The sequence below is a fragment of the Varanus komodoensis genome, unplaced genomic scaffold (assembly GCF_004798865.1).
Source record: "Varanus komodoensis strain SLA01 unplaced genomic scaffold, ASM479886v1 scaffold11, whole genome shotgun sequence".
Lineage (NCBI taxonomy): Eukaryota > Metazoa > Chordata > Lepidosauria > Squamata > Varanidae > Varanus > Varanus komodoensis.
This window is the reverse complement of record NW_025335317.1, coordinates 20,514,255-20,541,970: the sequence shown is the minus strand read 5'-3', so window position 1 is coordinate 20,541,970 and position 27,716 is coordinate 20,514,255. Positions and strand designations below refer to the sequence as shown.

Genomic DNA, 27,716 nt, shown 5'->3' with positions numbered 1-27,716 from the left:
GTATTTTAACTAAGGTATGCACACTTTTTAGACATAATGCTAATGCACAATTAACAGATCACAGTAGAGTATAAACATAACTTTTATATGCACTAGGAAAGCAAAAAAAAATTGTGTGACTCCTTTTATTACAATATTTGCAAAAATATTTGCTTTACTGCAATTGACTGAACCTGCAAGATCTCTGAAGTATGCCTTCAATGATCACATAAAGTAGAATAAAAGTATTCTAAGTCTGTTGTGTGAATGCAGGGTGGACGGGAGGTAGTATTTGGAGTAGTGAAGCCAGGCTGACCACACGATGCTAAGGAGCAGAGGCTGACCATGAGGGAAAGTGTCACAGAAAACACACGTGCATGCCTGGCAGCCACATTTTCTTTGGTGGTCCCCACCGGTGACGTAACTCTACCTGCGCCGCGGCCACCCACCCACATGTTCGATCCGCGCGCTCTTCGGTCGGACGGTAGGGGGAGCGCGTGGGCCATCCGGCTCGTAGAGACTACATGTCCCAGAATGCTCCTGAGGCGGCAGCAGAAAGAGGACGAGACGTGGTGGGCGGGGTGTTAGTCTATTAGCAGAAGCGGAAACAAAAGACCATCAATTGAGAGCGGAGCGGCACCTCGGCTTCGGCCTTAACACGCCCCGCGAGAGCCCGGCCCCCTCCTGGAGCAACCAACGCCGTTGTCGCCGCCTCCTCCTCCTCCTCCTCCTCCTCCTCCTCCTCCTCCTCCTCCTATTTACCCTCCCCCCCCACAGCTTCCCCAGACCGGCCCGCCCGCATCCCCGGCTCCCCATGGCGCTGAAGCGGATACAGAAGGTGAGGACACCCGAGTGGCCCGGCCCGGCCTGCCTACCTACCGTCCGTTGGGAACCGGGTGAGCGGGGAGCTGCCTGGCCTGGGCTTAGTAGCAGAGAGTGGGAAGGGCTGGGTTCGGCTGCGGGGAGGTAACTCTCGCGATGGGGGCAGAGGGAACAGCAGGAGTCATGGCGGGTGGGGAGGGGAGACGGCCTGTGCGAAGGGGCTTCAGGGCGAAGGGTCTGTGGAGACCCTGCGCTTTCTTTTCGTTTTGAGGTCAAGCTAGAGAGTTCCACTGACAATTTCCCGTCATTTTGCACAAGCCTCTGTTTACTGGGATGGTTTGGCAGATGTTTGAGGTCATGCTTTGAGTTAGCCTTTTCGAAGTGTTCGAAACAGATCCACTTCTTACCTTCTCAAACCTTGGCAGAACACAACGGTACAGCTTTCCCTGCGTTGTAACACTTCAGGCTGTGGTGGTCCAGTTGTGTGTATTCTTGCAAATCAGAAATGCAGAGCACTGATACATTGGAGGGTTTAGCCTACCTGTATTCTTCCATAGTGCTAGCATTGGCCAAACACCAGAACTACGCTTCCTTAGAGTATATTGCTTGCTTGCTAGTTGGGGAGTCATGTCCGACCCATCACTACCCCATATTGTTACAAGCTGCTAAATGTAGAAACTGGCATGAAAAGATGCTTGAAAGAAGCATGCTGAAAGATAACAGTAACTGTTGCTTGTTTCAGCAGCATTGCTCCAGTGGTCTGGAAACTATTTTCCTCCATTGCTGATGGAGTGCAGGAGAGCTTATGCTGCATTCCCCCCACCCACCCCCGGAGCAGGTCAGTTCTGGAGAAATGGAACTTACCCAAGTATAGGGAAAGCTGTAGTCTGGGTTCTGCCTGCATGGCCTGGGCTTCTAGCACACCTTTGCTAGGCAGGACAGACTTACTGCAGTGGCTCCCATATCAGTGTGCTAGCATGAATACTGGACCTAACTACCCTATGTTCAGGTTACTTAAAGTGTGTTAAAAGGTGGCCTTCTGCATCACCATTCACCTTGCAGCTTGGCTGAAGGAGCCCTTAATAGAGATTGGGAGCATGGTGTTTGCAGCTCTTCTTGGCTGAGGGTAGGGAGGGAATTATTGTGGTTTAGAATAAAAGACTGCAGTTTTGCATATTACTGCTCTAAACATTTGGGGTCTGGAACCTGCCATGCTGAACAAACAATTTGTGGGCAGTTAGCATCCATCTAATTCTGAGATGCCACTGTTCCCCCAGCCCCAAGATACAGTAGTCATTGGTTTTCTTTTGCCAATTTGTAAGGTTGGTTGGGGGCTTTTCCTAACTTGATCACCTAACCTGATCTTTGCAGGAATGATATGCTTTAGTTCTTGTTCAGTAGTCTTAGGAAAAACAAAGTGAGGTTGATTTAAATGCTGTAATTTGCTGTTGTCTTCAAGTGAGTATTAATACTCTATTAAAAGCTAGGCAAGATAAGATACTGAGCAGCCGAATGCTTGCCAAAAAGGAAACTCAGATGTTACTGACAACAGCTGTGAATAATTGGTGTCATTGAATGCTATTTGTTTGGAATAAAAGAAGAGAAAATTAACACCATTTCAAAAATTGTGTTTGACCTGGTATGACAGCAGACTGGTTAGACTTGTGAGAAGAATTAGGAGATTTTTGGCTCAGATTGCCTCCTGAGGTGATGCTGCATTCAGATAGATGTATTGACTGTCAGGATATCCAGCACACAGAAAAAGAAGTGCTACTTCACACAGTGCACATTGTTTTAACAGATTTGTTCCTGTCTCAAAATGTTGCAATGGCCAGAGGTTTGGATAGCTTGAAAAGAGAATTGCATAAGAGAGTGAGGCAATTGATAGCTAAATGCTACTCAAGGATCAGAGGTGGTATGCCTCTGAAAGCTAGTTGCTGGCAAATAAACAGCAAGAGAGAGCTATTGCCCTTACGCCATGCTTGTGGGCTTCCTTGAGGAATCTGATTGACCCTTGTGGAAAACAGAATATGGGTCTAGAGAGAGCTTTCATCTGATCTAACAACGTTCTAATATTTCTTCATCTTTACCATGTTGTGCTGAAAACAGCTTATTACTAAGGGCATTTACAAGTTATGCCTAAGCACATTTATCTGGAAGCAAGCCCTGTTGCAACAATAGGACTTGTTTCAAAGGTAAGATGGTTATGGATGGACCCTTACAATGCCTTCAGTGTAGGAACTCACACAGAATTGCCACCAAACTATTTAGGGTGGTTAAAACCAAATGGAACTGTGAGGATCTCCAAAGAGATCTCTTCAGGCTGGAGGAATAGGCACCGGAATGGCAAATGCAGTTCAGTGTAAGCAAGGGCAAAGTAATGCATGTAGGGGCAAAAAAAAATCCCAGCATCAAGTGCAGACTGGTGGAATCTGAGCTCGAGTCTTTGATCAAGAAAGGAATCTTGAGGTGGTGGCAGCCAGCTTAATGAAAATGTCGACCAAGCATTCTGCTGCTTTGAAGAAGGCAGACTCCGTGTTAGGCATAATTAGGAAAGAAATTGAAAGTAAATCTGTCACCGTTGTACTCCTTATACAAATCTTTGATGTCATCACACTTAAAACATTATGTACAGTTCTGGTTGCCACACCTGAAAAGGGACATTATTGAATTGCGAATGTGCAGAGGAGGGCAACTAAAATGATCAAGGGGTTGGAGCATCTCCTCTATGAGGAATGGATAAAACAGTTGGGACTGTTTAGCCTAGAAAAAAAGGTGAGTAAGAGGAGGCAAAATAGAGGTGTTTAAAATTATGCATGGAAAGTGGAATCTGCATATCCCATAATAATAGAACTTGGGATCATCCCATGAATCTAATTAGTAGGATGTGTGGGTCTGATAAAAGGAGGTACTCTTGCCGCAGCACATAGTTGGAATTCACTGTCTTAGGAAATAGTGATGGCCACTAATTCACTGGGTTTTAAAAGGGGATCAGACAGATTCATGAAGAAGACTGTCAATGGCTGTTAGTCTTTTTGCCTCTGTACTACAGCTGTTATCAGAGGTGTGGAGCTTGGGCAGGTGGATGGGAACTCCTGTCCTGCTTGAGGGATCCTGTGTCCATCCGGTTTGCCGCCATGAATGGAGTGCTGGAGCAGAAAGACAGAGGGTCTGATCCAGCATGGCCATTCTTATTTTCTTATGCTATTAATGCAGTACTTGAAACTGAGTTTTTAAAAATGCAGTTGTGCATTCTAATTAGAGATGGGCAGAAAGAGTAAAACTGTGGCAGACTTACTCAGTTCATTCCAGTGAGGAGTTGGTGTGCTTATCAGCCTTGCATCTGGTTGTGGGGCATGCTCTGGATCCCAAGAAGGAAGGTAAATATATCTAACAGGAGAAAGGAAGAAGCAAAGCTCCCCATCCCTGGGTGACAAGGCATCATTTTGGGGTTAGGTAAGCACAGCCAGTGTGTCTGTATTCCTCCTTATTCCAGGGTTTCTGATCAACAAGAGTAATCTTTAGGATGAGGGACACAAAACCACACTTCACCTCCTGGTGTTTCTGTAATGTGCCCAGAACTAGAAAAGTGCTAGAAAAGCAGCGGTTCCCTGCCCACTCTAGAGATGCTTTCCATTCTGTTTCAAGCTGCAGTTCTTGCTTGGATTCTGATGGAAATGGAACTCTGTCCTATCCTAGACTGCTTATTTACAAATGCAAGCCACATAGGAGATCAAACTGTTTGCAAAATGCCTTATTCCTCTTTTCTGCTTTCTTCTAACATTCACTTTACCCATCAGTAAGCCTTGGTATTCTTGCAGTTGTGGGTGAAGGCTAATTATATTTATTTATTTAGAAAGCTTGAATCCAATTTGGGAGAAGGAAACTATCTAATTTTTCTGGCTAGACTCTGACCCATTCTCTTTGCCCTAATCATTCAAATGGAATCTCACAGGAAGCAAGCAAGTCTGCAAGACTGATTTGTGTACACCGAACACTGTGCAAGTGTGGTTCTGCTTCTGTACATTTAACTTGTGAGTTTTGTATACCTCATGCAAGAATTCAGTGCAAAGAAGAGTTCTACTGATGTTCTTATTTATTATTTAAAGTTTTTGTATGCTGTTCAATACTAAGTCTTTGGACGACGTACAAAAACCAAAAAACAAAGCAATGAAATGCAACACACAACACACTGCATTCGGTAAATAATGATAAAATCAAGGATAAAGCCAATTTACTGTTAAAATATTGGGAAAATAAAAAGGTATTTTCCTGACATCAAAAAGAATAAAGCGACAGTGCCAGACGAACCTCCCTGGGGAGCGTGTTCCACAGTCAGGGCACCACTACTGAAAAGGCCCTTCTCCAAGTAGCTCCCCTCCTAATTTCCTTCAAAGAGGGCTCCCGGAGAAGGCCCTCTGCCTCATGTCTCAAGGGGTGGGCAGGCACATAGGGAAGAAGGTGCTCCTTCAGGTAGTCTGGACCCAAGCTTTTTAGGGTCTTATAGGTCATTACCAGCACCTTAAAGTGGGCCCAGACTTCAATTGGCAGCCAGTATAGATGATATAGGACTAGCGTGATATGGGAGTATCTGCCAGTCCCCATTAATCTGGCAGGTCTGTTCTGGACCAAATGAAGCATCCGGACTGTCTTCAAGGGCAGCCCAACACAGAGTGCATTGCAGTAGTCCAAATGGGAGGTTACCAGAGCATGGGTTGCCATTGCCAGGCACTGCTTATCCAGGTAAGGATGCAGCTGATGTATCAGCCGAAGCTGAAGGAAAGTGCTCCTCACCACTGCCAGCACCTGGTGCTCCAGAGACAGGTCAGGGTACCCTGTCCTTTAAGGGGAGTGCAACCCTGTCCAAAACGGCAAAAAGCACTCGCCTGGAAGGATGAACCACCTACTGACAGGACCTCCATCTTGTCTGGATTAAGCTTCAGTTTATTGGCCCTCATGCATCCCAATACCCTGGTCAGGCACCGATTAAGGACTGACACTGCCTCACTGGATTAGATATAAAAGAGAGGTAGAGCTTGGTGTCATCAGCATACTGATGACTGCAGCCCAAAACCTCGGATGACCTAATGCTGAAAATAGTACCCCAAAAAGGAATTACTCAAAGCATAATTGTAGCAAAAGCCAAAGTTTAAGTTGAATGTATGTAAAATATAACCAGGATTTTAAAGATTTTAGCTGACCAGAAAACACAGTGTTATAGTTTAGCAAATTAAAAAGATTTGTTATTTTACCAGGTGTAAATATAAAAAGGAGAAAAAATCTGCCATGGGGAGAGTAATCTGTGGCCCCAGACATTGTCTAGGATACTTTAGATTCTAATATCCAAGTCAGGAACAGATCTCTCATCTCAGAGCTAGGATTCCATGCTCCAATGTTCCTTTGCAGATGATGTGAAAAGAACTGTTCTGGCACTTTCTCTAAAGCTGGGAACTCAGCTTTCCAAAATGGCTAAATAGGGGAGAGGAAACTCCAGATCCCAAGATACAAGGCATCTTGTGCCTTCTGTAGCTTCGGTCCCTTCCTTTCTGAAGCATCCCAGCTAGACAGCAAAAATGATGGTCCAGTGAAATTGCAGATCAAGAAGAATGGAGAAGTCAAGATCACTTCTAATGTTTCTCCCAGTCTGCTTAGGGTTTCTGGTCAGCCTCAGAGTTCAGTAGGATTGAACTCATCTTAAGAATATTTATAGAGCATTTAAGCTTCATTGAATCAAGGTGACCATTCTCAATTGAACTGTCTAGTTTCCTTTCTCATACAGGCCATGTGCTGTAAATATGGGCATTTCTCAACCTTGTGTTCCTGTTAAGAAGAAAATAAGCTGTAAACTAGCTATCGGAGGTTACAAGCATGCCGAAATCCAAACTGGTACTGAATCTGTTGAATGGAGGTTCATCCATGTAAATTGGAACAGGGATTTTTGAAGCTTCCGAGCAAAACAGAACCCTGGAGAGTTGAGACAGTATTTTTTTGGAATCGGGACAGTTCCTCCAGATTTTCTTCTAATGTATTTTTGTGGTGATTCTTGACTAGTGCATGAAAAGCAGAATGCAATATCTTGGCTCACCTATTGATTCAGTCCATTTGAAGCCATTTCACATGCATCTTTTCAGCCATAGATTTCTGATCAGTTGTATTACGTATGCAGTGTTTGCTGCTCACTCAGCCTTCTAGTGGATTGGCTCTAAAGAGCCAGAATGAGCTGCCTGACCAGCCACAGCCCAGTGCTATGCTAGGTATGGTGTGATTCAGTGTCTTGAAATGGTTTTCTCCTTGCCAGTTTTACTTCAGTCAGGTAGAGTTTAACACTGTCTAGTTAGGAGGAGGGGAGAAACACAGACAGTGGGAAGGAAGAAGCAGAAATAGGTGAGTAAAGAAGATAAGGCGTGTTGTTGACTCATTTGAGGGTTGTTTCCCTCTCAGAGGAGCCATGCCATCAGGGCTTGAATCTTAGGAAAAACTGTGTCCAGGCGGGTATTCAAATTAATGGTGATTTTAACAAGATATGGTGTCTTAAATAAGCTGGGTTGATCTGTTCCTGAATTATTTTGTAGACATATTTGATAGGTCAGACACCAGTTAAATAAACAATGTGTGAGTTTGCATGTATTGAAGCTATTTAATATTTCAGCTGTTTGGAAATACAGCTGCTCGCCTGTTAACTGGAGTTTGATCTGGTGATCCCAGCTATTCAATACTGACACATATGTAGTGACTTCAAGATTTTTTTTTTTTTTTTTTTTTGCATAGTTCAAACCATTGCTGCTGTCCTGCAAAGATATGGGACAGATCCGGATATGTGAAGGACCAGAACCTGTGCCAAGGTTAAGATAATCCTCTGACGTCATTATTCAGAAAGCTCAGTCTTCTGATGTGAGGCAGTGGCTTTTGCTCTGGTGGCACCCTGACCTGGAATTCCCCTTGCCTGCAGCTTCCATTATTATTTTAGGGGCCAAACAAACAGCACAATGCAATGCCCCACTGATTTCAAATAGACTTACAGCTAAATGTGATAGGTTTCTATCCTGTCCAAGTTGGTAATCAGTATCAGCTTTTTACTTCTTTGAAATGGCTGAGTTTTATAAAGAGCTTTGCAGCTTTATTCTTATATACTTAGGTATAATGTGCTATTATTATGTCTTCTACTGTTTGTAGTAAATTGCCTCAAGGACTTTGTATAGTGGAAGGCAGGGTCAAATCCTTAGAAACATATTTTTAAATGAAATTATTCTAAAAATTGCATCTGCTGGAAAGTGCAATGATGATGCAATCCTATGCAATTTGGAAAAAAAAAGACCTACAAGTCCCATCATGCCCTGTCTAAACTTGAATAGGATTATGCATTAAAGCTATCTCACTGTTGGTTTTTAAAGTCATTAATTTTGACTTACTGTTTCCCTATCTGATTAGGATTACGGTTCTTGTTATCAACAAGTGATCTGAGATGCACTAGAGATCCATGATGCATTTTAGGTGAGCCTGAGACTAAAATAAAAACAGGAGGTTTACTTCTAAATTTCAGTTATACACTGAAGAAATTACTTTTTAATTTTGAAGTCTGGATGTGTTGATAGCAACTTTTCCTTTGTCTAATTTCTCTATTCTTTTCTACCTTTCATTTTTGCCTCTTTCACTTCATAAGCCATCATGTACATGCAAAAATAATGAATGATTTCAACTTAAAATAAGCTTCCCTTTGGAATAGTACAGACACTTGAAGGGGAAGGTCAACAAAACCACTGCTGTGTGCATGGTTGCCTCCAAGTGCACACAGAGCGTTGCTGGTTGTGTGACTAGAAATGCAACACAGGTTCCAATCCAAAATCCTTTCAATTCTCCTCCTATGATATTCCCTAAAAATAAGAAAACATAGTTTTCTGAGAAGAACATGTGTGTATAAACAAGTGTTCCTCAATCCAGCAAAGCAAGAACTGGGTTAATACCAAGAAATGATTGATAGAAAAAATCACCCAGAGTCTGCATCTTGAATAGCACATTGTGGGGCAAATAATTACTGTCAGCTTGGTAGCCAGTAACACAATGACAGCTTTGGCAGTGTTGGCAATGTTAAATAAATTGGTACCTTAAAGTAGGGAGGAAAATATAGAAATGTATGTTGGATAACATCCAGTTCAAATTTGTGGCCCTTTTGTTAGTAAGCCAGCATCTTGTTCCTATATTACTCTGATAGTGTAGGATCTGCTGCAGCGTTGCTTGCTCAGTAATGTGAGAAATCCCATGGTGTGAATCTTCTCTGTTCCGGTGTTAGCACATTTTCTGGATGATTGTGTCATGGAGAGGAGTAGTAACGTGGGCATCTCCCTTGTGGTCCAGGATGTCCACAGGAAGGATCAAGTGATGCCTTGGCTCAGGATCAAAAAAGAACCTGCTACAAAAACATGGCTGCTAAAGTTTCCTCTTGACTTCCTTTTTTTCTCATTGCCAAAGCCCTTCTAAATGACAGTAGTGACTGCAAGACATACTTACAAGTGATAAAACACTAGCAAGGAATGCAGTAAATCTGGTTGTAATACAGTGGTAAATTTGGGAAATGTTATTAATCTAAAGAGAAGCTGTTTGGAGAGTTAGTGGCTCTGCAGCTGTGCTTCAGAGTCATAGACTCTTACAAGGCTACACATGGATCTCTGCTAATCGTAGGCGGCTTCATGTTTGAACATTTACAGTAGAACTGACGTTCTACTCTCATAAATAGCAAATGGGGCTTCCACTCGGCCTCTGATGCTTAACTATGATTATGTTATGGAACTGGAAGTAATATAATAATTACTACATTCCACTCCCTCTCAGCTGTCAGCTGTTGCTTGGACAGCTTTACCAGGCAAAATACATTTAGTATTCCGGGTGTCTCCATAAACTAATAACATATTAACATACAGTGTTGAAAGGGGAGGAAAGGAAAGTGTAAGTTAACAGAAATAGCTAAGGGAGGCACTTTGTATACCATGTGCTTGACAACTTAAGGTGCAATCATGAGCTCTCTAAAAGTGCATAGTTTCTGAACACATCCCCAAGGGTAAGGTTTCATGAGCAAGTTGAACATAGCTGAAGCTTCTTACAAACTCAACAAAACAGGCTCATCCTAAAGGCAGAAATTATAGGACACAGGAACACATCTGCCTTAAGCAGTGCATTTCAGATTTTGTAGCATCCATGCACACTTTCCTTATCTGCTTGCCTGCCAAGGAAGTAGAGCATATAAGCCGCAGTGCCCTATATTTTGCAGAGGTTTCCCTACATGAGGTGTATATTCCCAGAAATTAAGAGCCTCTATAATAAAAGCTTAGTCTTTAATTTAATTGGATCCAACTACTGATCATTGAGGGAAGGGCTCTGCTCCTGGGAGGATCATCTGTCCCATTTGGAGGAATTCACCCCATTTAGCAGGGTCCCCTTGCATTCCGTGTAGCATGTTCAAGGGGACTGAGGGGCTGCTGTGAAGAAGAGGGGGTGAGCAAGCCCATTATTAGCAGCCTAGCTGCATATGCTTAAAGCTGGACCTAACACATAGTGTATTCAGGAAAACCATTATGTAAACCATGATGTATAATAATATGCATCAGTAGGTCCCATGAACTACAACTATTGGTGAGACTTGATGAGGCTGAGGATGAAGTGGATTTATCAGCAGATGAATGTGTTGGAGCACTAATGCAGGGGGTTCTTGTGGTGTTGAGAGGTGGAAATTTTTAGAGCTCTGCTATAATCATGTTAGATGGATAGATATGAACTTTTATTATTTCTTCTTTGAAGGCAAGCATTGACAAACTCTAGTGCTCAGTTGCCCATGGTGGAACTGGAAAATAACACGAGACACCCATTTCCTGTGCACAGGGATCTGGACCAGACATATACATGATGCATCTGCCCTCTGTAGCTAATATTCTTCAAAAACAAACTTAAGGGTATCTGAAACTAGGATTGTGATTACTTGTTTGTTTCATTTAAGAACATAAGGAGAGCTCTCCTATGCGAGACCAAGGATCCATCTAATCTGGTATTCTGTTCACACAGTGGCCAGTCAGTTTTCTATGGGATCCCAAAAAACAGAAGATGAGTGCAATAGCGCACTTGCCCAAGTTACTCAGCCTGTGTCCACAGACCCATATCCATCTTTTAGCAAAATGGAATATTGAACTAGTTCTTCAGAATCAGATTTCTCTCAGCTTGAAATATAGCAATAAGCATTGTGGAGAAAGGTTCAAGTTGAAGGTGCTACAGTTACTTCAACAAAAGAAAGTTAAAACTTTATATAAGATGTCACTTCTCTTTGGGTACATATCCTAAAAACAATGTTCTGTCAAGTGTAGTCATTTTTGTTAAACGCTATAAGGAAGTGTATGTGGCTTTTCTTACATTTTTACAAATATTTCAGTAAAATAATTTCCACATAAAGATGTGAATGTGTGTCAATATAATTAAATTGTACTATGTGTTTTATTTAATTTTGCATAAGTATGTATCTGAGTTCAAATACTTTGTAGCTACCTGGGAAAACTTTTGCTATATGTATACTGGACATTAAATTGATATGGCTTATAATATAGTTGATATGGCTAAAATATAGTTTGTATATTTGAGGCCAAAGGTTTGTTGGGGACCAAACATGAATCACACAGACATGCTAAATTATCCAGAGATTTTTCCAGTCTGTTTTTTCTGGAAAACCCACATTACTGGGTCCTTGATACTAAGCAGCCCTCTGTTAATGCCTGCCAAGGATACAATAAACCCAGCCAGGGACTCTTGTAAATAACATCTTCTACTGGAATACAGCATGCAGTCTTGCCCTCTGCTAGACTGACTGCTATAACCTGGGCTGGTTGGTATCTGCTTGCTCTGTGATGCAGTTACAGAATCTGTAAAGTTAGGAGCTTGAAAATATTTATTTATTTATTTATTTATTTATTTAGTAAACTTATATTCCGCCCCATTCACCAAAGCCTCGGGGCAGCTTACAACCATAAATAAATATCATCGATACAATTAAATATAAAATTGGAGACATCATGGCCAAAGTTATTAAAATCAATAAATAATATTAACAATTAAAATAATGTTTAAATAAAAAGGTCTTGGCCTGGCGCCAAAAAGCAAATAACAATGTCACCAGGTGGACCTCCCTGGGGAGCACATTCCACAGGTTGGGCACCACCACAGAGAAAGCCCTCCTCCTGGTACTCACCCTCCTAACATCCTTCACGGAGGGCTCCCGGAGAAGGGCCTCTGCCGCCGATCTCAAGGGGCGGGTGGGCACGTATGGACGTAAGCGCTCCTTTAGGATCTTTACATCTTTAAGGAAGCTTTTCCTTGCCAAGTTGAATGCTTTTGTGAATTGGAGTTCACACACAGTCTCAGGGGCAAAAAAGTGCTGTTAAATGCATGAACACATTTATGTGTTTTGTTATGGGGTGGGGGAATGAAAGCAGCCTTGGTGGCCCAAAGCAGGGTAGGGAGCATAGGGAATGTGGGTTTAACTTTCTCCTTTCCTCAGCTACTTTTATAATCTTCTGGAAGGGAAGCTTCCACTGATACCGGTGGAAACTTCCCTCTAGTGCTTAATAATACCTGTGGAATTGTGGTTGAGCCTGAAGCCTAGGCTAGGGGCTGTTTAAAAAAAACCCACCCCTGCATTCTTTCTTTCATTTATATGCTGCCTACTATCATAGTCTCAAGGCGGCATATAAATGCATGCCATAGAACTGATGTTGCCCCCCCCCCCAGCAGCTGCTGTTAAAGGGGAAAAACACATTCAATGCATCCTTGCATTCCATGGCACATTTGTTTTGGCCCTAAGAAACCATGTGAAAAGAATCCTGTTTGTTTGTTTAAAGCTTTTATATCCTGCACTTCACAATGTCTCAGGGCAGTAATGTCAACATGGGATTCTTTCCATCTTTCCTACACATGGATAAATTGTGTACACTGATAATACTCAATTTTCATATATACATATCAGAAGTTGAAAGCATTTTGTATTTCTATATCCCCATAGCTCTGTCTGTGACTCAACTGATAGGGAGAAAGGTATAAGCTTCTCAGGATGTCCTATGGCTGGGAATTAGATGTGTTAAGTTTATATTAGAGCCTGGAAGAAGAGACAATTAACACTGCAGAGACAATAACAAATTTGAAGCAGAATCTGTTAACAGTTTATAGCATTAAAGTACCATTTTAGTGCTTGTCAAATTCAGAATTTGTTCTCTTCCCCCACCTTGAAGTGTTTTTATGGCGTAAAATTGAAAGTGTGTTGTTTGTGTTCTGTCAGCTGGTCCCCAGGTGCCACAATACTAAAGTGCCAAGTGGCTGAGCAAGTCTTTGAGAACTTTGGAGAGGCTGTCCTTTATTAGGATGCTAATTTTAAACTCTGCAAACTCTATTTGTGGTTTGGCAAGTCAGTGAATCATTCACACAGTTCATCTGAAGAACTTCTGTCTGGGACTTAGTGAGCAATGTATCTTAATTTTTGTTAGATTTCCATTTTTATCTGTTGTGAGTGCTGGATCAGATGCCTTTAGCTTAAATACTGCCACAGAGGAGGAAGGAATTTGTAAGATTTGCTCACAGCCCAAATTTTCACAGAAATTTTTAAAAAATGCATTTTAGTTGTATTTATCAAGACTGTGAGGAGACACTTGACTCTTTCTTACTTCAAAGATTTCTGAAAAACACAATTGCAAATAATACTTCCTAAAAGAAAACACTTTAATCAGCTATTTTAATATTTGCTATGAAACACATTTTTAGACATGCAAGAATTCTGATCATCTTGTTTCTGATGGCACAACTGAATGACATCTGTTTCTAGCTGTATATGCATTTACAAGGTTTCCAGTTTTGTCTACATGTTGCTTAGCTGGTAAAATCTAGTGTGCTGTTAAAAACTAAGATGACTGGGATTATGGACAGTGCATAGTTCCATTTTATTGTGTCAGCTATCAATGTCAAAAATGTCTCATTAGTTCTATATAACAGATGTGCTGAACTACACACACACACACACAAATCATTCTCTTGATGATGAAGTGTTTCAGTTTAGCCTCCCAAAATCATTTCATGAGATGCAAAACAGTAACCGAACTTGAAAATGTAAAATAAAATGTAAAATAGCATTGAAAATGTAAAATGTAAAATAAAAAGCATTATGGTTTACAGCTCATAACAGTTTGTTTCCAAGCCCGGATCAAGGTGCTGGTACTTTGGTGGTAAAGCTCTAAATAGCTTGGTACAAGTATATCTGAAGTAACACCTCTTCCTTTCTGAATTTCTGCATGTGAATTTATAATATGCAGACATCTGAGACCCTGTTGCATATCCCACCTCCTAAAGAGTTGAGATTTGTGTGCCCCAGTTCTGGATCTATCTATGTATTTGTGGTATTTCTATACCGTTTGATTAGCACAATGCTGTCTCCTTGGTTATGTAGCTGCTTCTTTATTCTTCAGAATGGTGGATAAGGCAAGATAGGCTAAACCAACTTCTGGTAAATAAACTATCTAATTTGTGGCAATCCCTGTGTTTTCTAGCCTGTATATTTTCTATTTTATTTTGTATTTAAAAGGGAAAATTTCCCAGTAATTGTGGGATGTGTAAGTTATTCCAGATAGAAATATGTTGTTGTTCCAGAAGATGTTCATATTTTAGGGGAACTTGAAGGGAAGTAGAATTTTCTAAGTAGAGTCGATGCTATGGAGAATGTTCTCTCCATCATGAACATGCTTTCTGTGTAGTCAAGAGGGTGCTATTGGTTGCAATGAAAGATGGGCTATGGTGGTAATCTTTTGGATTGTATAGAACAGCCTTACCGTTTAGAACTCATCTGATTGCCATTGAACATCAGAAATTTCATGTAAGTGAATTGGGCTGTTTGGTGTGGATGAGAATTACTTCCCTCCCTTTTAAATAGAGCAAGATTCTTCTTGCCTGTGCATGGGGCACAAGAACTCCCTAATGCAAGGGAAGGGGAATTGCACCGGCAGCTTTGGAATTATCACGTGGGGTCGTGCTTGCAGGCTATGCCGAGCTGCCTTTGCTGCTCAAGCCTCATGAGGAGAGCTAACCTGCAAGCAAGCAACACTTAGTGCAGAATCTGCCCCACACGATCAGTCTGCAGGTCCTCATATAATGAAAAGCCATTGTGGGGGAACTTCCTTGCAGGGCTACTTGTTGTGCCAGTGGCTTCCAGTATGAACGTTAGAACTGTAGTGGAGGCATGCCATTGCTTTTCCTTATGTGCGAACTGACTGCGGGTGGACTGTTGACAAGACAGCAAGAACCCTAAAACAACCCATGGGTTCTGTGGGGCTTGGAATCAACCCCAGTAATCCATCCTTGCTCGATTTGTACATCCAGCGCGTGGCAGCAGCTTAGATTATCAGTTCAGTGTCCATGGGACTTACAGCCCACCATGCCTAATGGTGGGCTGTCGTGTTCATGTGAAATAGCTCAATGTGTTACATGGGGAAAAGTGAAGGAATGTATTGCAGTCTTCTTCCATCTCCAGTAATCCAAATTGTTGCAAACCCTGCTACTATTGTAGCTGCTGCTGCTTTTTTGTTTATTAAATTTCTATCCCACCCATTAGCCAAAATGACTTTCTGGGCAGCTTATGGAAATATAAAACAGCATGCAGAATAAAACAACAATCTTAAAACTAGCATAATTGCTACATTAGCAACAATAAAATACAAGAAACCTCACAATAAAATGCTGTAACACCCACAATTCAGATTAAATGGAAAATGAAATAGCATTCAAATAAAAAACAAGGATTGTCTATGAGAGAGTACACTGGAATATGGACTCACCATCAATTTTAAATACTAAGCAAAGTGGGGCCAAACATCATAACTGTGTTGAATATGATGAATACCACTGCTTGCTTTCAGGATGGAACAGAGAGGGCTTCTTGTTTGTGTCAGACTTCCATGTCAAGTAAGAGGATTCAGAACAGGAAGGGCTGCTAACCTACACCCAAAAGTGGCACTGACAAAGTGACAGAACAGACATAAACACTGCTATATTTTAATCAAAAGGAGAGATGATAAAACTGTGAAACCCTTTAGTGACCAGCTGAAAGGGTTTGCTGTAAAAGAAAGCATACACTTTTGATTCAAATTTTGCTTAAGAAGATAATTGTAGTACAGCCGGGGATGCCACAAAAATGGTAAGAAAATGTGTTGGATCTAGAAAAACCCAAAAATAGTGGTTTTCACAGTTCTTATCAATAGAAATAAACAAGGAACAGAACACACTGATCTGCTCTTGCAAGAACAGGAGGATAAATTATCTATTTATGCTAAAATGATCCAAATAAGCAACTGGTTACACCAGGCCTTTTAAATTGGAGGCTCTTAAGAATTATGAACGTAAACTGAAAGCATGGAACACTAAGGAAAGAGCTACTGGCACTCCTCTAAAAAGTAGATGGTAAACATGTATAGCGATTTGCAATAAACAGTATCAGTGCAACTGACTATATTCCTTTTTATTGTAAAGCAGTAAATTATTCTGCAAACAATAGACTATTTACAACAAAGCAAAACTGGAGCTGCAATAAAAGGAAAAGACACAAAGCAGATTGCAGTCTTTTCATAAAGTGCATTTCATATACAGCAGGAGAAAATAGTGTATGAAATATGTATGCCTTCTTGTATGAGCACTTCTTTAGATGGTTCTGCAGATTCCTCAAATCAGTCATGTTCTGGTAGATAGCTAAAAAATGGAAAAGTATTTCTATGGCACCACTGTGCATTGAATCAGCTGGTGGTAAATTTGGGTTAGTCAGTGTCTCAGAGGAACTATAAATGCCATTTAGAAGGCCAGGTTCCCTAGCTGCAAGGGAATAGATCGCATTGCAGATATGGTAGGGTGTAAAGGTGGTATTGTGAAATTCCAGGATATCATACCAGAACTGATGGCAATATTGTGCAAGAACAACATTGTTCAGCTACAAATATTACCTTTACTGAATTATTGCCTATGTGCCTGTTTCTCCTGTAAGCAGTTTAGTGCCATAAACCAGATAAAGACTGAGGAAAGATTTAGGATTTCAGTGAAGTGATTCATGATTTGATTGTCATGAGTATAACCAACAATTTGCAATTCAGCAGTGGAGTTACTGGGTGGTATAAAAATGTTTTGAACTTCATCAGGCCAGCAATGTGCCATGAATGATTAGTAGGCAGCACTGAACTAACGGGGTGGTCCTAGGCAGGTATACTTGGAAGTCTTTACATGTTCTTGAGGTGCATCTCTTGGGCATGTTGGAGCTGGACTCACTTTATATATCGGTGTACACCTGCTGCAAATAGGAGTTTCTGGTGAAATGAAAAATAGTTGGTTTGGGTATGTGGCAGCTGGGAGGTGCCACATAACCAAACGTAATACAGTGCCATCCTGTGTTACAACTTATATATACTTGATTTCAAGCAGCATGTGCAGTAATGCTGTGTTTCCCTTTTTTATTTACTTAATACGTTTGTACGCTGCCCAGTTGTGCCACAGCACCTCTGGGTGGCTGAGACAACATTTCAGGATTATTTCTTTAACAGTTTCATCTGGTGGCAGTTAAGGGGCAACGTACTTAAGAATGTAAGACCCATGTTGGATCAGACGGAGGGTCCACCCAGTCCAGTAGTCCATTTACACACTGGCAAACCAACTGTGCACTCAAAGCCCACAAGGAAGACATGAGTGCAGCAGCATCCTTCCCCAAATTTCCTATTAATATGAGGTTTATGGCTTTACTAGTAAGAATAGTAACTTGCTCTCCTGTAACTGTTTCTACTGTCATTGTTGGCATATTTAGAACCTAAGATGAGGTCCTGTTGAATAATGACATAACATGGAACTACCTTGTCGCACTTAAAGCAATGAATGCAATAGGAATTGAAGCTTTTCTACAGCAGTTTTTGTGTTAATATTATTATTTTACATTTATATCCACCCTTTTTCCTCTTTTGAGGAGCTGAAGGCAGCTTGCTTAGCTCCCTTTTCTCCTCATACCAACAGCCCATTCAGGTGGGCTAGGCTGAGAATGTGTGACTGGCCCTAATGTGCTTCATGGCTGAATGAAGCCTAGAACATGGATTTCCCAGATCCCCAGGCCAACGCTGTAACCACCACACCTTGCTATCTTTCATATTGCAGCAACATCAGGTGGAAAGCAGCCTTTGTGTTCTGTATCTTAAATGTAGGGTAACTGTTATAAACCATCCTTAATCTGTTGTAAACCATCCTGAGATGTCTGTGAAAGGAAGGTATAGAAAAGTTATACATACATACATACATACATACATGGTTTTTCAGTTTGAACAATAGTTTTTTAGAAGTGACTCAGAAATGAATATGAATAAAGAATAACAGTATAATTGAACACCTTGGTTCTTGTATTTTTAAAGCACAGCTTTTAAAGACTCTCTTACTAGGTATCATTTCCCAAGAATATAAGACTTGCACAAGCCTTGGATTAATATGAGCTGCAGCGGCGTTCTGGTGTGTTTTCTTCCTTATAGGTGAGGGGTTCTTGATAGACTGTAGCAAGTTATCTTTCTGGAATTGATAGCTTGTTTACTCTGGCAACACTATCCAGGTGTTGGGACAGGTAAATGAGTCTGTTCTGTCCTTTCTGAATGGCCATTCTGGTAAAAAGTATCTTATTCCCCCATTATCCTCTGATCTGAAGACATCATTTTAGGTTTTCTTGTGCTGCATTTTAGGATTCTGATCTTTTGTAACCTGCCCAGAGAGCTTTGGCTAGTGGGTGGAATGAATGAACACATCCATAGTACTTGGTACCCTTTCAGAAGTTCTCTCATGCAGAAACTTACCTTTTCACCGTGCATTTGAACAAACGCAATCTATGACAGACCTGACCAACTTCTGACCTAAAAAGCCATATGTAGCCTAGTAGAGGCTTGTTACATCTTTTGCTTTGCTGCCTGTTGTGACTAGCAAAACAGACACGTTGCCGAGCATCCTGGAGTTAAGAATATATTACTCAGCCAAATTTGGTATTTGGTCACAAGCTGGGCAGGCTTGATTTAAGATACGTCAACATTTTTCATACAGATTGAATTGCGGTTCTGAACATACAGCTTGAAATGCAGAGAGCTGCCCAGGTATACATTGAAAGCATAATAATATCTCTTATGGGACTTGCTATCCCTCTTGCATTGCAAGACATACAGTGATTTCCAACTGTAATATTATCATATGCTTTATAGCTAAGTTTATGCTGTTGCTTTTGCACATGTTGTGCAACAGTGTATACAACCATTCTTTTCCCTCCCCCCGCCATGTTTCAACCAAGTAGAACGCTTTGGTGTTTTTATACTAGCCACCATTTTAGGGATGCCTGCATTCATCCAAAACTGGAAAGTCTAATCAGGATAAAAGCTCCTGATCTGCCTCCAGTTCTGTAGCTTTGTTAAAAGTTTGTTGGCTCCAGCTTTCATGATGCTTGGAAATCTGAAACTTGTGGATCCTCTCTTGAACTGGCAGTATCTGGACTTTGCATACATAAGTTTTTCTCCCCCTCACTGAAACCTGAGCTCTTGGATTAAAAAGGGAACTTGTACTTCTAAGAGATTTTGCTATTTATTTCTGTAGACAAGTGTACACTGAAGTGACCTCCATGGACTGGCATGCAGCTTGCTCCTCAGAATAAAATTAGTCACAAGTAGTTAAGTAACACTTTAACGCTCCTTTTAGAAGGTCAAGGAAATTATTATGTGAGGAGCATTAACTTGGTAGCTACCATATTCAGATAGCAGAGTAAATATTCATCCCAATATTGCTCAGAGAAGGGTAAATGAATTGTGGTGCATTTTTCCCCCTCTCTGCCATTTGGCCAGAAGAATTCCGCAAAATGACTTTAAATGTGATGCAATTAAAAACTAAGGAGGATCCTCAAGCCACTCACAGAGATAGGCCTGGCGAGTGGGGTGGTGGTAAACAGACTGGGAAAAAATTGGGAAACACTCTTTTCCCCAGTATTTTTCCAGCAGAAATATTGGGAACTTCAGAGAGACACCAAAAAAATCCTCTTAGGAGTGAAATACTTTAAGCCAAGTTTTTACTAATTTAAAATAGGTAATGTGAAAACATTTATGTAAAACCATTTATAGCATTAGAAAAATACTCCCATATATACTGCATAGTTCAGTTTTTTCAATGTTCTGAAGTGTGTTTTTTCCTAGAAAATTTATGGTTTCTGATTGCAATATATGTTTCCCTGTGTCCTAGCTCATGGTCCTGAAATTACGGCCTGCAGGCCAGATGCGGCCCGCCACGCCCATTTATCTGGACCGCCACTGCCTCGTCACTCACGGGGAGGCAGCACCTTGCTCGTGCAGAGATCGTTTTGGACTCGCTCGGAGAAAACGATCTCCGAGCAAGCAAGCTGCTGCCTCGCACGCCCACCCACCGCTGCCTTGCCACACGACCCCACCTCGCCTACCACGCGTGTGTGCCCCACCTCCTCGCCAGCCGATGCGCACTGCTGGCACCTCCTTGCCAGCCCTTGCCCACCACCGGCACCTTTCAACTGGCCCCCTGTTGAAAAAGTTTGAGGACCCCAGTCCTAGCTGGTAATATTATCTGCTCAAATTCCATAAAACACAATACTTGCATCTCTCCCTATTATTGTTACATACTTTCAAACTGTTCCTCACAGCAACTCTGAGTGAAAACCCTCCAAAATCTCCTGTCCTCAGCAGTCCTGCTCAGCTTTTGTAAACTCAAGATTGTGCCTTCTTTTATGAAATTGGTCCCCCTCATAGGTGCCTTCCTCTTCTTCTGCCTTTGACTTTCCTTAGCATTATTGTCTTCTCCAGAGAGATTTGCCTTCTTGTGATGTGCCTGAACTGGGGTACCTTCAGTTACATAATTTTTACTTCCAGGGGAACTTAGGGCTTGATTCGATGGGCTCAGTGCTCTTTGACATTTTTATTAATGATTTGGATGAGGAAGTGCAGGGAATGATTATCAGATTTGCAGATGAAACAATGAGTGGGATTGCTAATGTCCAGGAAAACAGAAGATTCAACTGCTCTTGATAGGTTGGATCATTGAGCTGAAAACAACAGAATGAAATTTAATAGGGACAAATACCAAGTTCTGCATCTAGGAAGAAGAAGCCAAATGTATCGCTACAAGATAGGGAATAGTTGGCTTAACAATACCGCAAGTGAGAAGAATTTTGGAATTGTTGTAAATCACATGCTGAATATGAGTCAATAATGTGTTGTAGCTGCAAAAAAAGGCTGCATCTATTTTAGGCTTCATTAATATATGCATCACTTGCAAATCACGTGAAGTACAAGTTCTCCTTTACTCAGCACCGTCTAGGCCTCATCTGGAGTACTGTGCACCACAGTTCAAGAAAGATGCAGACAAGTTGGAAAGGGTTCAGAGGAAGGCATGGACTGGAAACTAAGCCCTGTGAGGAGAGATTGAAAAAACTGGCCATGATAAGTCTCGAAGACTGAATGATAGCACTCTTCAAGTACTTGAAAGGCTGCCACAGGGAGGAAGACCAGAATCATCCTAGAGAGCAAAACATGGAATAAAAGGCTCAAATTACAGGAAGCCAGATTCTGGCTAGATATCAAGAAATATGTCCTGACTGTTAGAGCAGCAATGGAACAAATGACCTAGGGAGGTTGTGTGCTCTGGAGGCATTCAAGGTGCATCTGGGCAGCCATCTGAAGGGGATGGTTTAATTTGGTGTCCTGCACTGAGAAGGGGCTTGGACCCAATGTCCATCTGGCCCCTTCCAGCTTTGGTATTCGATGAATCTATGAAATAGGACCCAGTTGTTCATATTTTTATCTGTCCAATGTATTGACAAAGCTCTCCTCCTACATCATTTTTGAAAGCATTTATTTTCTTCCTGTCAGTTTTCTTCACTGTCCAGCTTTTACACCCAAACATAATGATCTAGAATACAGTTCTATGAACAATCTTGGCCTTGATCTTCAGTGGACCATCCTTACCCTTGACGATCTTTTCTTCATTGCTGCCCTTCCTTGACTCAGTCTTTTAGATTTCTTGGCTGCAGTCTTCATCTGAATTCATGACTGAGGCAAGGTATGCAGAATCTTTCACAGTTGCAATTTGACCTTAAAGTTGTGTAATTTTTCATTTCAGTTAATTGCAGTCAGTAATATGGTATCATCTGCATATTTTAAATTATGGATGTGTGTTCCACCCATTTTCATTCCTTCCTCTGATCCTAATCTGGCTTTCCTTAATATGTATTCTGCACACAGATGGAACAGATATGGAGATAAAATAAACCTTTGTCTGACACCTTTACCTATAGGAAACCACTGTGTTTCTGTTTTAGCAGTACCTCCTCGTCCACGATTCAGTTTACCCATCAGGATGATCAAGTGCTGAGTCACACCCATTTCTTTCAGACCCATCCATCATTTCTTATGATCCATGCAGTCAAAGGCTTTGCTGTCACCTATAAAGCACAGACTGATCATCTTCTGAAATTCTTTGATGTGCTCCAGTTGACCACATAGTTGAGTGTCTCTTCTTTTCCAGAGTCCAGTATGAACATGAGACGTTTCTCACTCCATCTCCTCCTAGTACAGGGTATATTTCCAGATTTCCATATACAATTCAGAGATGCAAAACTTTTAGGATTACAGTCCTGTGTGCTTATTTGGGCATAAGCTTCACTAAACAGAGGTGGATTTCATGAGTAAACTCACACAGTGTTTTTGAAATGCAAGTTGCTTTGGGGAGAGTTTCTACCATAAAAGGTAGCCTAGAACAATATTTAAACATTGCACTGAAACATAAATATGCTATGTAGAATAATTCCCATGTTATGTAACATAAAATTCATCATTTATAACTTAAGGCAGTAAAATAAATTTGGATTTAATAAGAAAGTAAGGGTAGCATGTATTCCAGATATCCAACATTCCCCCCTTTTTATTTGTTACTTTCTTAGCATAAACAAAATGCAAAAAGAAGAAAAGTATATGTAAAATAAAGTAAGATAGAATAAAGTTGCCAAGGGATTCAAGGGATTTCAAACAAGCACAACCCATACATTCAAACCCACAAATTTATAAACACTTCTGTCACCCAGCACTCTATCAGAGCTCAGAAAAGAAGTCCTCATGGGGCAACTGGGCAACTTGTTGGTGTGCAGCAAGTCAACCATAGAGCCTGAACTATTTTTCAAAGAGCTTCCCCTTACAGCCCGCCAGCTGCACTGGGTACAGTAGAATCACCACGTGTCATCAAACTCCCCAACTGGTCCTCCACTCACACAGTCAGTCAATTCTGCCATCACTGTGCACCCTGCCAGCCCATCTTGGTCAATAGGCAATGTAATATATAATGGAAATTGAAATATAAAACATGTAGAGATCTGCTTTCTGCTTATCTTTGCTCTAAACAACCAAGTAATATAATATCAAATTGTAAGAAAATACACTTTGAAAAATACTATGCTTTACTATTAGAAATTACTGTTTTATATATCTTTTCAAAAAAGCCACGTTTGTTTGTAGTCGTACACAAACTTGAATTGGACTAGCACAACAATCAATTCAAGTTGGAATCTTTGTGGTAAGAACATAAATCTTGGAGTTGGGCTTAATAGTTATTTATAATATTCAGAATCACTTTTCAGCCAAGGTCCAACTCACATATCATGAGAATGAGCTAGTTATTTTGCGTGTGGTCTACATGGGCATGAACATTGTATCATGAAAAAAGAGAACTTCCATGAATACTGCATGTCTAAAAATAGAAAAATTCCTAGTCAAGGAAAATGCTACTGTGGTATTGCATAGGTTTTGAAATATAAATGTCTTGAAATTTTGAAGCCACAGTTGAACAAGGTAATTTGAGGGGAAATGGCAATACATACACATTTGCTTGATCAAATGAAGAATGAGCTTCAGGAGCTGATAAGCATGCACTATGGAGCTATGTTGCATTTCTTTCTGAAGTGAGGCAGCTGGGCACAGGAGAAGGGGCCTTTTCAGTCACACAGTGGGCTTACGGAATTCCTTCACAGCCTGGCCAACCTCTGCTTACCATTTGGCAGACAAAGAAGACCTGACTCTTCTTGTGGGATGTTAACACAATTCTAATTTATATTGTGCTTTCATTGTGATGATACTTTTTAAGTGCATTTTTGGCCACTTTTATGATTTTTGTAAGCTACCTTGGGGGGTTTTCACAATAGAAAGTGTAGGGGCTAAAAGTGTGTATAACTTAATTTGTAATACACAAAATACCTTTCCAAAGTCACAGGTGGAACTGCATGCTGATGGTGATAAAGAAAAATCGAGAAGAGAAATTCTAAAGCTAGTAGTTGGGGGTTGAAATGAAATGTAAATCTTAAGACTACCATGCAGAAAAAAACTCCAGAGAAAAAGTTCAGAAATGGGCCTTCATATAATGCAGTAAACATATCTAATTATTTTGTGAAAGCATTTTTTTTATGAGACATCAGGTTTTCCCTGTTCTGGGTTTTATTCCTTCACATATAAAGAATCCCTGCCAACACACACTTTCATACTGGTAACGCAAATTCTTCCTTCTACATTGTTAATTAGACAGTTTGCACAAGCTGTGAAATAAGCACTTAATATATTGTGCTTAGATCTGATGCATTCCAACTTGTCAATATGACATTTCCATGCTTGTACAATATAAAGAATATAAATTAATAGTAGGTTTGTAGCAGCCAAACTCTTGTCAGAATTGCCTTTTTATTTTTTTAATGAATCTCAGCTCTTTTGAAAGGACTGTCTAGCTTTAATTGTTGCATAAAATTACCTGATGGACAATAAAATTCTAAATCAGAAACAAGAATAGCATAAATTTAGGGACTGAGTTCCATTCAGCAGAGTGTTGTGTAAAGTGTGCATTGCTGTGTGCAACTCATAGAACCACCAACTTGGTTTTCAGTTTTATTTTCAACTTGTGCTTTAAGTCCATTTATCAGGGTCTAATACGATCTGTACTAGGTCTCCCTGTGTGAGTATAACAATGTCTAAATCAAAATATTGTAGAATGCATTTCACTGTCTTTGCAACTTGCTGGATAATAATAAACACCCAGCAAGTTTTATAATGATGTAAATTATATGTAATGATTTATAATGATGTAAATTATATGCAATGAAGATACAGAGTCAGGCTGCCTATTTTTATCATCCTCAGTGCTGAACTGTTTGGTTGTCCCATTTATTCATAAGACTGTTCCCTCTTGTGTGTTAACATGTTTCCTTAATTCTTTTTTCATAAATTTTGGAAGCACTTGATCAAACCTAAAGAAGATCCAAATTTGGATAAACAAATCTTGGGTTTGTTTAAGTAATATTGCAAATGTTTTCATGTTTTCTGTAGGAGCTAAGTGATCTGCAACGTGATCCACCTGCACACTGTTCAGCAGGACCTGTTGGAGATGATTGTAAGACCTTTATAGTTGATGGCAAGATAACTTTTGCCTATTTTGTCATGTTTAAGCCTTTAATAAGGGGAACAATATTTTGTGTTTTTCAGTGTTCCATTGGCAAGCAACTATTATGGGACCTGTAAGTACACAATTTACACCATTGAATTACTCTTCAGATTACCTCTCTGTAATAATAAAGTTAGCCTTAATTGATTTCTGTATCTTATTTCCATGCTTCCTTTAAGTAGTAAGACACTGAGTTAGATTAAGACTAAAACCTGCTACTAAACATTTTTGTCTAGCTTCCTGTTTTCAGAACGAATGCTTTAATTTCATTGAAAGCAACGAGTCATGACTAGTTTCTGTCTCCATTGATTTCAATGGAATTAAAGTACGACAAATCCAGTGTGTTGTGCTTAGCTCTAAGGCAGGGATGGTGAGCCCCTGGCCAGTGAGCTGGGTGCAGCCTGCTAGGGGTGCCCCTCCAACCCGCCAACTTCTTCCCCAGATCTTGCCCGTTGCTCCAGCAAGGAGGTCTTTTCTGCAATCAGCAACTGGTCTGGGGGAGCAGCTGCTGAGTGGTTTGGTTCCAAGTCCTGCTTACTTGTGTGTATCCATCCTGTTCATACTTGCTTGTAAGTAGACATGCAGAGGCTTGGTATTTGGAAGTGCTTCTAAGTAATTCAGCCCTGCTTATTTCTGAGTAGACATGCAGAAAGCAGATGTGCTGTACATTCTGACTAGGAATTAGGCATTCACACTTAGCCCAACCCTCTATTTGGACACACCCAGAGGTGGAATACAGTCAGCCATTGTCAGATTGGAATTCAGCCCTCAGACTGAAAAAGGTTCCCCACCCCTTGATTAGGTTGCTTGACGTTTGGCTTGCTGTATAAAATGTGAGCCTTCACAAGCCATCTTATATTAGCAAATGACATTTCTGCTGTGGTAGACTTCTAAAATGAAAGGTGACAAGGAAGTGTTTGTCCCGGCATGCATGTCTTCCTTTGAATTTTAGATGTGAGGAATAGATTGATCAGGATCAGAGAAGATATTTTGTACATGAAGAGAGGAGCATCTTGTTATATGGTGTGCTTACTGACAGTTTAGGCTATTAAATCTAGAGCTGGGCCATTGTTCAAATTAAACCCTTCGGGAACTTGAGCTGGGTTCCTTTACTGCACCATCTTTTTCTTTAAATCATCTTTTTCAGATAAGAAGGGTTATAATGTTGCATTAACATAAGAAGGGATTTATGTTTGCCAAGTTCCACAGGAGTGCAGAAAAAGTGCAGAAGGTGGCAGTGAGTACAAAATCAGCTTCCTGGGAATTTCTACTGTGTTTCTTTCAAGGAAATTTTTAAAGCCCATGTAGCTATAAAGACATGACTGAAGTCCTTATAAGTTAGGTGGTTGAATAAGACTTGGACTAGAAGGGGTAGAACTTTCAGTTTCCATGATTTGCAAAATAGCAAAAATTGCAGAATACATGATGCAGTTAAGAGAAGCTTCCAAGTTTCCTTAAATGGGCTGAAAATTTAATTTGTTTCCAGTCTGAATTTCAAATGTCTAATTACTTTAACCCAGCATCTGAAATATAGGTGTCAAACATTTCAGTGATGAAAATAAGGATTTACTTGAAGTATTTCTATTCTGATAGTAGCTGCTGAAGTTTTGGTGTTGCACTTGCTGAATGTTCTCACTGCTGTGCTTTATTCATTCAGTCTGCAGTACCCTTCTCTTCCATTGATATAAATTATTTTAAGCACAGAAAAGAAATTCGCTCGCTAAAGGGAGATTCTGCAATTGCTGTCTTTATATTTTAGTTTGTTTTTCTATCGCTATTGCCTATCCTCTTGTTGTCCTCCCTAGAGAATGTTGGATGCCTTGTATGATGGAACATCCAACATGAGAGGGTTATTGTGTATTTCAAATAAGATATTGGCAGAGTTCACACAGCACAATTCATTGTGAGCCGTTAGTCATGGTGGGTTGTTATGTTGCCCATACTGAGATCACTTGGCAAATTTGGGGGCTATAAAAAATTGTTGCCTCAATTATTGTTTTTCCAGATTAAAAAAGTGCAAATTTTCCAGGTAGTTAAAAAAACTTAGAGGTGACAGGACAGGATGGACCAGATGGAGATCCAGCAACACTTACTCCTGCTCTCCCAAAATGCGGTCCCATTCAGACTATTCCATTCAGCTGCCTTCTCAGGTTTATGAAAATAAACCTCAAGGAAGTACAGTAACCATAGCAGTAAGTGCTGTGAAAAGATGGGAGTGGATGCTTAGAATTCTTGCCTTAGAAAAGTGAACACCCTTCGTATAGGCTTACCCTTCCTGGAACAAAAGTTTCCTTCTTTTTCAAACTACAATTAAGCAATAAAGATTAGCTAGGTTTTCCATTAACCTAGGGTCTGAAGCACATGGCTGTAGC

At 40.7% G+C, this 27,716-nt stretch overlaps 1 protein-coding gene across 3 annotated transcripts in view; it reads left to right on the top strand.

The window, feature by feature from the left end:
• Positions 1 to 600: 600 nt before the first annotated feature.
• UBE2D1 (ubiquitin conjugating enzyme E2 D1) overlaps positions 601 to 27,716 on the top strand; it is a 38,411-nt gene continuing 11,295 nt past the window's right edge. Inside the window, exons 1-4 of one of the 3 annotated variants that reach the window (XM_044420571.1) lie at positions 763 to 875; positions 25,230 to 25,293; positions 25,386 to 25,417; positions 26,492 to 26,581. In XM_044420571.1, the coding sequence (XP_044276506.1) occupies positions 26,534 to 26,581 (48 nt within the window). In that variant the 5' untranslated portion in view covers positions 763 to 875; positions 25,230 to 25,293; positions 25,386 to 25,417; positions 26,492 to 26,533. Of the gene's footprint in view, positions 876 to 25,229; positions 25,294 to 25,385; positions 25,418 to 26,491; positions 26,582 to 27,716 lie in introns of all 3 variants that reach the window. The other 2 variants (XM_044420570.1, XM_044420572.1) reach the window with 2 other exon arrangements.